The sequence below is a fragment of the Nerophis lumbriciformis genome, linkage group LG06, assembly GCF_033978685.3.
Source record: "Nerophis lumbriciformis linkage group LG06, RoL_Nlum_v2.1, whole genome shotgun sequence".
Classification (NCBI taxonomy): domain Eukaryota; kingdom Metazoa; phylum Chordata; class Actinopteri; order Syngnathiformes; family Syngnathidae; genus Nerophis; species Nerophis lumbriciformis.
In genome coordinates this window covers 38,287,778-38,301,382 of record NC_084553.2, presented here as the reverse complement: position 1 = coordinate 38,301,382, position 13,605 = coordinate 38,287,778, and the positions used below count along the sequence as shown (strand labels likewise).

At 40.1% G+C, this 13,605-nt stretch overlaps 1 protein-coding gene across 1 annotated transcript; it reads right to left on the bottom strand.

The window, feature by feature from the left end:
- Window positions 1-425: 425 nt before the first annotated feature.
- On the bottom strand, window positions 426-13,605 carry rhoua (ras homolog family member Ua). Its single transcript, XM_061963533.1, has 4 exons — window positions 13,121-13,605; window positions 4,804-4,862; window positions 4,035-4,223; window positions 426-1,571 (listed from the first exon to the last, which is right to left on the bottom strand). The coding sequence occupies exons 1-4, from the start codon at window positions 13,377-13,379 to the stop codon at window positions 1,287-1,289; spliced, it is 792 nt and encodes a 263-aa protein (XP_061819517.1). The 5' UTR covers window positions 13,380-13,605; the 3' UTR covers window positions 426-1,286.

Below are 13,605 nucleotides of genomic sequence, written 5' to 3'. Positions count from 1 at the left end.
GTTTCATCTCAGTGGCGAGTACATGAAAAATGTAAGGGACTAGTGATGTAATGTTGAATTTGTGACAGTGGCAGCAGCGTTAGATTCACTGCCTTTGCTACGCTTGCTTTTAGCATTGTAGTATTGAGCTTCTTCCGGTTGACTTATGTCAGGAAAAGTGGCTAACACATCACGTACACATTCTTTGGATGGTTTGAAGTCTACTTCGGAGTCTAAGTTTAGCGGGAGTAACTATACATCACATGACAACATTGTGCTGGTGGTCATGTGACACACTCATAGAAACTCTTATTGTTAGACATGTGGGTCCAACGTCTTCACAGGAATTGGAGCATATTGGCACTGGAATTGGCATATATATATATATATATATATATATATATATATATATATATATATATATATATATATATATATATATATATATATATATATATATATATATATATATATAATTTTTTTTCTTCTTAAATTTGATTTGGTGTTTTTTTTAAGTCAGACTGTGCAAACAATTAAATATTATCTAAGAGTGAAAAGAGGGCTGGTGAACCAAAAGTGGAGCCGTCACCAAGTTGTACCGTTTCCACCACAGAATTGATAATGTAAGTGGAATGGCGATAACTGCGTTGGCTGAACGCTTTGTAAAACATGATGCGGTGCTATGTACTGACGAACAGCTTTTCTCTTTCTAACGTGATCTATACTCTTTTTTTAAATGGAGCTTTTTGTTTTCTTTCGATTATCGTCTGTTGTTCAATCAGTGGACATAATTTGATCAAAAACACTGTACAGTACCATTGCGACCAGTACCCCTTTGAAAGCGGGAAGGCATTTTGGGACAGGTTACAACGGAAATGGAAAAAAACGGTGTACCATACCAAACTAAATTGAATCATAGTGCTGGGTTGAAATGAGGTGTTCTTGTCCAAGTGGCTTTGGACCAAATCTGACATGAAGTAAGGCAACAGACAAAGAAAATTGAGCGCACACTCTTCTAACACAGATTACAAATGTTCCACTTTCTGTTCTTTTTATCCATTCTTCTTCTGGTCCAAGCACGACCAGTGAATTCCAACAAAAGTTCTCCAGTCTGATCACGGATCAGTCTGGTTAAATCTCGGACACAAGTTTGCTAAAGTCTTCTGATTGATAAACGTTTTCCATGGTAAGACAAATATATATTTGGTTTCTCAACAAGACTCCAGGAGAAGTTCTGCGCAACCAGACCAGACAGTCCAGGTTGCAGTCAAAGTTAAGGATGACCCAAACTCCGTACTCCAGGCCCTTTACACCACACAGCAGTACCTTTTCCACCACGACTTGGATAAACTCTTCATCTTGTCAGGCGTCTGCCTTTGCTTTGCTCGACGCTTCTGTTTCCCTCTCAAGTGCTTCTGCGAGCTGAGGTTCTGCAGGCTGGCCATTATGGCCGTGTCGAATACTTCTTTCAGGTTCTTCTGGGTTAAGGACGAGCACTCCACGTAGGCCACAGCACCAATCTCAGCCGCGCACTCCCTGGCATCCACTGGGTCCACTGGCCTCTCTCTGTACTTAGCCAGGTCTATTAGAATCTGCAAAGACGTAAACACACTAGTCGTATGATCTATTATGTGTACAAATTCTAACCATTAATACAGATAGGATATATTTAAGGATATTCTCATTCATCCATGTTAATGTATTCTCAAGGCATTCAAATGATCGAACCTGGACTGTTCAGTTTGTCTTAGAAAACGTTTTGCCTCTCATCCGAGAGAATGAGAATTTCCTGATCTTACTTGTAGATTTGCTCGGTGTGGCTCAAATGAAGACAGTGGACCAAAGATGTGTAGATGTATTGTATGCAGATACATGACAATGCTGATTTAATGTTATCGGCTGTGGTAGACTTTGGTCGCTGATATTGGTTTGCTACAACATTTCAAATACAGGCGTTCATCGCAACATGGCACTTCAAAGTTTGCGGCAATTACTTCTATTGCAGATTTTTTTAAAGCCTGTTCTACATGTCAGATGTAAAACTCCCGACCCAGGGTCACAGGTGGAATTTCATATCAAAATAAACACGACAAGCTTGTGTAAATTAGGACGCTGCACTTTCATTAGCATTACTAACGTTTTTCCACATACATTTCCGCTTCCCGATACATAGGCCACAGTAGGTATTAATAACCATTTTTACAAAGGGTACCAGATTAGAGTTGAACTTGACATGATTAACTATAACTATTAAACTGCAAGGCATGATGGGAAAGACCTCCTCAGACTTTCCAACTCTTCCTCTTGTCTAACAACATCCCGACTGAAGTTACAGATCTCACTCCTGATGTTTTTGTGTGCTTATAAAATATACCGTATTTTTCGGAGTATAAGTCGCACCGGAGTATAAGTCGCACCTGCCGAAAATGCATAATAAAGAAGGAAAAAAACATATATAAGTCGCACTGGAGTATAAGTCACATTTTTGGGGGAAATTTATTTGATAAAACCCAACACCAAGAATAGACATTTGAAAGGTAATTTAAAATAAATAAAGAATAGTGAACAACAGGCTGAATAAGTGTATGTTATATGACGCATAAATAACCAACTGAGAACGTGCCTGGTATGTTAACGTAACATATTATGGTAAGAGTCATTCAAATAACTATAACATATAGAACATGCTATACGTTTACCAAACAATCTGTCACTCCTAATCGCTAAATCCGATGAAATCTTATACGTCTAGTCTCTTACTTGAATGAGCTAAATAATATTATTTGATATTTTACGGTAATGTGTTAATAATTTCACACATAAGTCGCTCCTGAGTATAAGTCGCACCCCCGGCCAAACTATGAAATAAACTGCGACTTATCGTCAAAAAAATACGGTAATAACTTTTGCCAGGATGTGAAAAGGATGACGAGGAAGTGGTCGATCAAAAATAATTTTATCAAAAACGAACATCCAAGCCACAGCCGTCTCTCTGAAAGCACACACACACTTGACCTTCTCCAAGTCTTACCCGCGCTTATCCAATCACCAGTCATGATACATTAAAGGACTGTCGGGAAATAGAACTCTTCAAGCAGGAACGAACAAAAACAGACTCAGATATTTTCAAAAATGCACATTTCCTCGACAACATAAAAGGTAAATCTATGCAAGTGGAGTTAAAAAAATATCTGTCCACATGAAAACATCTTTGCCAGCTGTCATGCGCATTTGGTCCTAGTCAGAAAAAGTAACTACAGATGACTGGCGCATAACAACTCTGTGTGACCATGTCGAAGTATTCTTGAGCAAGGCACTGAGCCCCTAATTGCTTGTGATGAAGCGTCATCAGTAGGTGAACGTGGTACTAGTGCCAAAGTGCTTTGAGTACTTTGCTGGTAGAAAACAGGGTATAATTGTTAATCCTGGGATCTAATTTTGTCCCTCTGTGCAAATGAGTTTTACACCACTGTTCCATGTATTTGTGGCCTAAATTAAGCCTGTTTAAGCATAAAAATAGCCAAATGAACCAAATATATCAATACTTTAGTAGCATTGGCCATTAGGTGAGACCAAACAAATCAAAGTGCGCTATTCAATATAAAGGCTACTGATTAGTCTAACCTTAGGTAGCATTACTATATTGGATTAAAAGAGTGTAAAAGTACTGATGTGGGTGCCATTTCATGTCTCGAGGGCTCTGATAATGTTAAAAACTGCATGTAGAAGATGTTTAACAGGTTTTATTATACTCTAATTATGAAAATATTTGATTTATATTTAAGAATTCCACCTGCGGTCAGGCCTGAAACCAATTAACAGCGAGGGTTTACTGTACTATGACAATGTTCTGACTAGACTTTGTAACGATTATGGTACCCTGCCTCTCGCCTGAAGTCAGCTGGGTTAGGTTCCAGCTCACCCAAATAGTGCACCTTGAAAATAATAACATCTCATTCATTCATTAATTTAGTAAATGCTATTCCTAGTTCTGAACACTACACATTAACTAGTAAATTCAGTGACTGGCGTGAAATGAAAGGCGTTGTTCCGACCTTGACATCTTCTCTGAGATCGCACTGAGTCCCAACAAGGACGAGCGGTGCGAAGGGGGTGTGCCTCCGTATCTCGGAAACCCACTTCTCGGGGACGTTCTGGAAGGAGACGGGACTGACCACGCTGAAGCACAGCAGGAAGACGTCCGCGCTGGTGTAACAGAGCGGACGCAGCCTGTCAAACTCATCCTGTGCGGGGGAGGAGACAACCAGACAGCATCACTGAGAGGTTGAAGTGGAGGAGTACTTTTGTGTGTTGTTTAGACAAGGAGAGGAAGAAGACGTGATGACCTTTGGGATTTGAGAAAGGAACTATTGGTAATCTATCTATTGACAGGCTTAAATATCTCTCTCTGTCCTCACACGGGATCCCACTGATAAGCAAAGATGAGCTCAACTCCTCTTAGAGCTAATCACAGTGAAAACTTGGCACACTGTGATGCTATTTGATACTTGATGTCAGGAAAACAGCTGCAAATGTGAGTCCAGAGAATAATTTCCTGGCAAAAGCACACACACATAATCAGCTGGTTTCCTGAAAAAAGCTCCAAATATTCTTGATTTTCCAACTGATATTAGAACATTTAACACATTTGTTGAATTATTTCAATGCATAATCGATTTTAACGCTTCACTAGAAGGAGCTGAGAAAACAAAGCGAGGGCAGACAAGTCGTTTCCTCAGGGACATTGTGGGGATTACCAACAAAGCAGCAACAGGAAGTAGTGCAGTGTTTGTGTTTGTGTGTGTTTGTTTTGAGATCCCTTACCTGCCCAGCTGTGTCACAGAGCTGAAGTTTCACTGGCTGCCCGTCTACTGATACCACTGCTAAACACACAAATATGCACAAAAAATATTAAGATATTTTGCACCAGTGGATAATAAGCAGATTGTAAGTAAGAAAAAAGGCAGAAAACATTTTTGCCTTTACCATCAAAAGGTCATGACAGTGTGAATGGTGGAACCAATACCTATTTTCCTCTTTTCTGACTTATAAATGTTACAATGTCAGATACTCGTGTTAAAAATGCCAAAGCATCAAATCATAAGGTTCATGCATTTGGGAGTGAGCTTGCACACAGTTTTGGATGCCTCTGAACACTGTGTTTTGCAGTCTTATTTTAACAGTGTTAGGTCACTGTGTGGTGGACACACTTATTTGGCCAGTGATTTTCAAACTTTATTCACCAAGTACAAGCTTAGAAAAAATGTGGCTCTACAAGTAGCACCATAATTACCAACATTAAACTACAGTAGTGTAGTAGGCCTAAGTATTCATTAAAACAAGGCAGATGTTTTATTTAACAAGTATATTTAATATTTTGGCCACTGTAACATTACCCGCAGTTTGAACAGTAACACTGTGTTTGAATATAGGAAAATAAAACTTCAATCAAGTGATTTTTTGCCGTACCACTAGATGGAGTCCACGTACCACCAGTGGTACACTACCACAGTTTGAGAATCACTGGTACATGCTATCCGCCAGTCTGCTTCAGGCTGTAAGAATGTAATGGTTGCTACCTGAAGCCTTGTGTGTCATTCCTCTCGTCTAATCACCTCTGATGTCTATAAAATAAATATTTATGCGTTTATCTAACATTTTAAACAGGACTGTTTACTCAAGATGGGTCACTACAAAGCTGGATTATTCGCTAAACTCCAACGAGAAAAGTGACGTTTCTACTTGGATTGAGGGACCATAAGATTAGGTAGGATAATGTATGGTTTTCATCTAATGGTGGCATGCAACATGGAGTGAGATAAATTCTGTGTTGATTTAAAAAATTGTGTTGATATTTGTCTTCTCCATATACAGAGCATACATTTTCAAAGGATACATTGTGATCAAATTTGAGAGGGGGAGGCGTACATGGGTTCATATGCAATCTTAAGGGAACACCTCCACAAACGAACATTGTGCAGACATACGCAGAGAGCGGGTTATAAAAAAGCGACTGTAGAGCAAAGTTTGCACTAAAGCATATCCAATACATATTATCTAGACCAAAAGGTAGTGTGTTACTGTAGAATAAAATAATTATAGGTCCCCTTTAAAGCCAGACTTTGCTGCAGAATTTCACAATTAAAGGCTATGGCCTAAAACTTTTGTTGATAGTTGAAATGCAGTTCTCCTGTCTTCTTTTTGCATTTTAATGCTCTGGTTAAAATCCAGCCCTAAGCAAAATATAAATACTTAATGTTAGTGGACACAACATTTTAAGACCGGGGTAAAATTGTGTATCCAGTACACACAGTTTAAAGCTCCAAAGTGTACAGCAAATCAATTTTAGTTTTTAATGAATTAAACATTTTATTTGAAATAATATTGTTTTTCACTTAACACAAAGAATCATCAAGCAAAATTAAAGAATGCAACTAAATATGTTGGCAGTAACAGGCACTTTCTGATTCACACTTTTAAATTGTATTTAATCATGATTAGTCACAGTAAATGTCTTGCTTTCATAATTTAAATAAACTTTAAAAAAGACACCAATATTTTTTTATTGCCAGAATGTCATACGCAAACATGTTTTATGTTTTACTTGAATGTACGCCATTTATTTGTTTGAAATTTGCTATCAGTTTTATTTTAAGTCTCGTTGGGGTTCATTTTGGAGAGACATTTGCTGCAGAGCACACCAATCAGAATCTCCTCACTAAATATGGAATTTGCGCCTCTTTGAAAGGAGCTGTATCTTGAGGAGCTGTTCCTTTCAAAAAGCTGTAGAAATTAATGGCTTCTTATATTTATTTTTTGTTTGTTTGTTTGTTTTAAATAAGGAAACAAGATAGATAGATGGATAGTATTTTATTGATTCCTTCAGGAGAGTTCCCTCAGGAAAATGTAATCACTGGTAGCAGTGAGAGGTGGGACTCTTTGGGCACCTCACGATTCGATTACGATTCAGAGGCTAAGATTCGATTGTAAATCGATTATTTATACATCATTAATTGTTAAATTGTATATTACTATTATCCATCCATCCATTTTCTACCGCTTATTCCCTTTTAATTATATTATGATTATATTGTATATTGTTAATATATTGCTAGTGGCAGCACGGTGGAACAGAGGTTAGTGCATCCTGCGATTAGGTGGCGACTTGTTCGGGGTGTACCCCGCCTACCGCCCGAATGCAGCTGAGATAGGCTCCAGCACCCCCCCGCGACCCCGAAAGGGACAAGCGGTAGAAAATGGATGGAATATATTGCTATTATTATTATATATTATAAATGTGTACTATTAATAGGCTCCAGCGCCCCCCGCGACCCCGAAGGGAATAAGCGGTAGAAAATGGATGGATGGATAATATCAATAATATGTCTACAAAGCTCCTCTTTTGGCTACTGGCGTAAGCGGTATTAATTTCCGTTTTTTGGACTTAATTTATATATATATATATATATATATATATATATGTGTGTAGTAGAGATGCGCGGTTTGCGGACACAACCGCGGAGTCCGCGGATTATCCGCGGATCGGGCGGATGAAATTAAAAACAATAAGATTTTATCCACTCGCGGGTCGGGTCGGGCGGATTAATTAGATATTTTTTTTATTTTTTTATTTTTTTTGCGGGTGGCAGTTAAACCAATTCGGAAATATATATACATAGTTAAATGTTGTTACCCACATACGAAAAACGAGCAGGCACCTGCTGCATATGCCACAACAGAAGAAAAAAAAAGAAAAGAGATGGACACTTTTACGGAGCGGAGAAGGGACGCCTCGCCGGGGTCCGGGACCGAGGCCCCTTCCCCCGAGAGGGCCCCACCGGGAGCCGTAGCTGAGGCGATCCGCGAGAAGGGCCCGACGCACGTCCAGGGTCACTACCGCGCCCACCGCACCGACACCCCGCCTCGTCCGCTTTCGCAGTGCGCTCACGAAAGGGGTGGGGCTCACCCTGGTTGATATAGAGAGCAGGACGGTGGCCATGGAATTTCATTTAAGGTTTGTGATAAACCATCAAACTCATTCGTTAAAAGGACTCTATAGTAATATAAAGCAAATTTTTCTGGACATTATCATGCAAGAAAAGTTTATTTTTGGGATCGCAATCACCGCGTAATGATTTTTAAAGGTTGCATTACATTATTAACTGTCCCATGTGATCAGCCAGTGCGATTGGAAGTCCATGCTCAATTATTGCCTCCGTAAATAAAACTTCGGCATTTATCACATCCAAAGAATCTGTTTGGGCGACGAAAAACGTTGAAAGTTTTCCACTTGTATCGCTAGCAACGGCATTAGACTTGTGTTTTTTTGTCCCAACGTGGTCTTTTACATCGCTAATTCCTCCGTGTCCGATCGAAAAATCTTGTCTGCACAAGGTGCAATTCGCGTAGTTTTCACCCTTTTTTTTTTTTTTTAATTAATATTAGATATATAACAACGGGCGGATGGCGGGCGGGTGCAGTTCTGATCAAACGTTACATCGGGTGGATGGCGGATGGTTGACGACTTTCTGACGCGGTTGCGGATGAAATAAATTGCCTATCCGCGCATCTCTAGTGTGTAGGGCTCGAATTTAACCACGGCAACTGCGACAAAAGTATTTTTGTCACTTGCCGTAATGCCCTAAAAAGTTGACCGACATCGACAGCAAAAACATGCCGTGACCGCCCTTGACTTTTTACTTCTAAATGGACGAGAGATGTAACGGTAAACGGTATAATGATAATTTGCGATAAAATCCCCTAAGGTTTGTAATACCGTCTAATTTTTTAATGACCAAAAACCCGTCATTTATTATTGCATTTTTGGCAACACAAAGTCAGGCGCATACGCACTGGCGTTGTTTGGCTTGGTAATCCCGTCAGACTAACTTCACGGACTTTGCTCTGGAGATTTCCCCTCAGAGTAAACGGAGACAAGCTCTTGGTTTAACGTCATTTTCCCTCGCTTCCCGCCGTGCGTTTAAGAACACACTGCTGTGTTTAGATGGAGACAGGTGTGGACAATATTGGAGACAGACACTTGTCCCCACACTAAAAGTATACAGCGAAGGAGAAAACAATTTGATGTTGCTTTTATTTTCTCAATACAGCATCCATCAGTTGCTGTGACTGAGAGTTAATGACGTGAGGAAACATGCAGCAGGCGATGTGTCATGAACGTTGTCACAACGTGTTTATAAAGTCTTTAGTTTGTTTACTGGGATGGTCACTCGTCCTTTATTTAACTGCAAACTGTCAGTGTTCAAATAACATCAATACTAGCTCAAATGTTTTGTCATCTCATTGAATTGAACATAGGCTGTGAAGATTGTGTATTCGATGTGAGAGGTGTCACTCCTGTTTATTTTTGTTGGCCAAACTGTTGCACTGAACCACAAGGAGGAGTTGTTGGAGAAGAACAAAGCTTGTTTATTAGACTTCATCTTCATTAGCCAAACAGCTTTAAATTTTATATTGATATCAAAAAGTAAACGCCATGTTTTTTTTACATTACTTGCGTTTTTTTAATGTCACAAAAGTATTACTTTAAAAACCATTCATGTGACACAGCATTTTGTTAATGTGTTATTGTGTATTGTTAATTCCTATACGACATATTTCTGCTCAAATTCTTAATGGATCTGTCCTGATACAGCATCTGCATGTACATATAAATGTAAATAAATAAAAATAATGATAAAGGCATCATGTAATGACAAAAAGCTGACAATTTGAAATTAATAAGGAATTAAAAAAAAAAAAGTTTATATATACACTATACCGTATTTTCTGGACTATAAGGCGCACTTAAAATCCTTTTTTTCCCCTCGAAACTCGACAGTGCGCCTAATGTACGGAATAATTCTGGTTTTGCTTACCGACCTCAAAGCTATTTCATATGGTACATGGTGAAATGATAAGTGTGACCAGTAGATGGCAGTCAAACATAAGAGATACGTGTAGACTGCACTATGATGGCAGTCACACACAAGAGATACGTGTAGACTGCAATATGACTCAAGTAAACAACACCAACATTTTATATAGAAAATATAGAACATTACACACACACCGCTCAAAAATCTATCAAAATGTTTTAGTACGACTTTGGTAAGCTATGAAGCCGCACCACTTGATGGATTGTACTGTGCTTCAACATAAGAGTATTATTATGTGTATGTGTGTATAAGGTAAAACATATTATCTGACGTTTTGTTTTGCAATATTATGCAAAAGCAACTTTTCTTACCTACTGGTACCTGCTGATCTGTATTTGGGATCTACATAAGTCCTGAAAAAATGTTGCCGGTCCGCTTTTATAGTCGATAAGCTTCTTCTTTTTCTCTAGCTTCTTCTTTTTCTCTATCTTCTTGTTATGGGACATTCATCCTCCGCTGTTGCCATTTCTAATATAAAGTAGTATAAAGTGGTATATTGTAGCGTCCCGGAAGAGTTAGTGCTGCAAGGGGTTCTGGGTATTTGTTCTGTTGTGTTTATATTGTGTTACGGTGCGGATGTTCTCCCGAAATGTATTTGTCATTCTTGTTTGGTGTGGGTTCACAGTGTGGCGCATATTTGTAACATTGTTAAAGTTGTTTATACGGCCACCCTCAGTGTGACCTGTATGGCTTTGACCAAGTATGCCTTGCATTCACTTGTGTGTGTGAAAAGCTGTAGATATTATGTGACTGGGCCGGCACGCAAAGGCAGTTCCTTTAAGGTTTATTGGCGCTCTGTATTTCTCCTTACGTCAGTGTACACAGCGGCGTTTTAAAAAGTCATAAATTTTACTTTTTGAAACAGATACCGATAATTTTGAAACCGACACCGATAATTTCCGATATTACATTTTAAAGCATTTATCGGCCGATAATATCGGCAGTCCGATATTATCGGCAGTCCGATATTATCGAACATCTCTACTCTTGATCATTCTGACCAATTTTCTCTCAGCAGCAGGTGATAGCTTGCGTTTTCTTCCTGATTGTGGCAGTGACAAAACTGTGCCATGCACTTTATACTTACGAACAATTGTCTGCACAGTTGCTCTTGGGACCTTAAGCTACTTTGAAATGGCTCCAAGTGACTTTCCTGACTTGTTCAAGTCAATGATTAGTTTTTCATATCTGTGCTGAGTTCTTTCGACTTTTCCATTGTCGCGTTTGTAACCGAGTCTAATGACTGCATCACATGAGCCCTATTTAAATGGGCTCAGAGAAGTCAACAGGTGTCGTCAATCATAATCACTCACATGAAGTTGAGAAGCCATGCCATGAAGCTAATAAATGCTGATTATCGGTTCTGCTAGACACCGACATTTATTTAATAATACCACCGTAACATTTGACAACCAAACAATTACACAAAGCGACTGTAAAGAATCTGGGTATTATCTTCGACCCAACTCTCTCGTTTGAGTCACACATTAAGAGTGTTACTAAAACGGCCTTCTTTCATCTCCGTAATATCGCTAAAATGTGTTCTATTTTATCCACTAGCGACGCTGAGATCATTATTCATGCGTTCGTTACGTCTCGTCTCGATTACTGTAACGTATTATTTTCGGGTCTCCCTATGTCTAGCAATAAAAGATTACAGTTGGTACAAAATGCGGCTGCTAGACTTTTGACAAGAACAAGAAAGTTTGATCATATTACGCCTATACTGGCTCACCTGCACTGGCTTCCTGTGCACTTAAGATGTGACTTTAAGGTTTTACTACTTACGTATAAAATACTACACGGTCTAGCTCCAGCCTATCTTGCTGATTGTATTGTACCATATGTCCCGGCAAGAAATCTGCGTTCAAAGAACTCTGGCTTATTAGTGATTCCCAGAGCCCAAAAAAAGTCTGCGGGCTATAGAGCGTTTTCTATTTGGGCTCCAGTACTATGGAATGCCCTCCCGGTAACAGTTAGAGATGCTACCTCAGTAGAAGCATTTAAGTCCCATCTTAAAACTCATTTGTATACTCTAGCCTTTAAATAGACCCCCTTTTTTAGACCAGTTGATCTGCCGTTTCTTTTATTTTCTCCTCTGCTCCCCCCTCTCCCTTGTGGAGGGGGAGTTACACAGGTCCGGTGGCCATGGATGAAGTGCTGGCTATCCAGAGTCGGGACCCGGGGTGGACCGCTCGCCTGTGCATCGGTTGGGAACATCTCTGTGCTGCTGACCCGTCTCCGCTCGGGATGGTTTCCTGCTGGCCCCACTATGGACTAGACTCTCACTATTATGTTGGATCCACTATGGACTGGACTCTCACAATATTATGTCAAACCCACTCGACATCCATTGCATTCGGTCTCTCCTAGAGGGGTGGGGGGTTACCCACATATGCGGTCCTCTCCAAGGTTTCTCATAGTCATTCACATCGACGTCCCACTGCGGTGAGTTTTTCCTTGCCCTTATGTGGGCTCTGTACCGAGGATGTCGTTGTGGCTTGTGCAGCCCTTTGAGACACTTGTGATTTAGGGCTATATAAATAAACATTGATTGATTGATTGATAATTTGATTTGATTGTAACGTTTCTATGTCACCAAAATTGATGATGTATGTTGCTGTATGCATACTTTTGACCCAGCAGATTTGGTCACATTTTCAGTAGACCCATAATAAATTCATAAAATAACCAAACTTCATGAATGTTTTTTTGTGACAAACAAGTATGTGCTCCAATCACTATCACAAAAAAATATGAGTGGTAGAAATTATTGGAAACTCAAGACAGCCATGACATTATATTATTTGCAAGTGTATGTAAACTTTTGACCACGACATGTTTGTGATTAATTGCATGAGTTAACTTGTTCAACTTAACAACCCACACAACCAACCTACAGTTCAGCACTGTTTTGGACAGTAATACATTAGACATTAACTACAGTACTGTTTTTTTACATCGTTGTTTCAACCAAAAATGATTTTCTCCGGTTAGGGTACATGTACTGTATTGGTCTGAAAAAAGTACTAAAAACAAGAAACTCTCAAGGTATCTGACAAGCTTTTTTACAGTATGTCCTAAAACAGCGTAGAGGTCTTGTCACTTAAAGAGGATCTTTGACTAGCGTTTTACCAGTTGGTCCTTAAAAACAATAGTCAACTATATCAGCTGTTTAACGGAGACAAGAAAGAGAATCTTACCCGAGAAGTTGTCAAAAGCAGTGGGGACATATTCCGTGGGGTAACCGTTGGTAGTGTAGCTGACCACCAGGCTGGTTTTGCCTACAGCTCCGTCCCCCACAAGGACACACTTCACCCGCCTTTCCGCTCCTCCAGCCCCGGGCCGCCGCGTCCTGCCCGAGCCTCCGTCCCGACCGCGGAGCCTCCTCGGCGGTACGGGGGGAGCTGGGGACACTGGGGCCGTCTTCGTAGGCATCTGGCACGGGCAGGAGGGGGACATGGAGCCGCCCTATAAGGGAAGGTCTCGGTCTCGGTCCTGGCGACCTCGGACACTTTTCGCTTCGTCCATTCTTTCGGTTTTCTTCTTTCGGACGAGACTCTCGTTTAAGTTTCCATCGTTAGCCGGATTTTGTTGAACTTGAAACTCCTGCTCGCCAAAAACAATGGCGTGTCCTTTCTGAGCTACATGGCAGCAGTCCTGTTGAAAGAGGAGACATTCAATGGAA

Excerpts from the sequence above, each read along its gene's own strand:
- rhoua (XM_061963533.1), bottom strand. The coding sequence starts at position 13,379 with ATGTCCCCCTCCTGCCCGTGCCAGATGCCTACGAAGACGGCCCCAGTG. Across the intron at positions 4,863-13,120 it reads TGCTTTTGACAACTTCTCGG|CAGTGGTATCAGTAGACGGG; the intron begins GTAAGATTCTCT and ends TTGTGTGTTTAG. Across the intron at positions 1,572-4,034 it reads ATCTCAGAGAAGATGTCAAG|ATTCTAATAGACCTGGCTAA; the intron begins GTCGGAACAACG and ends ACGTCTTTGCAG.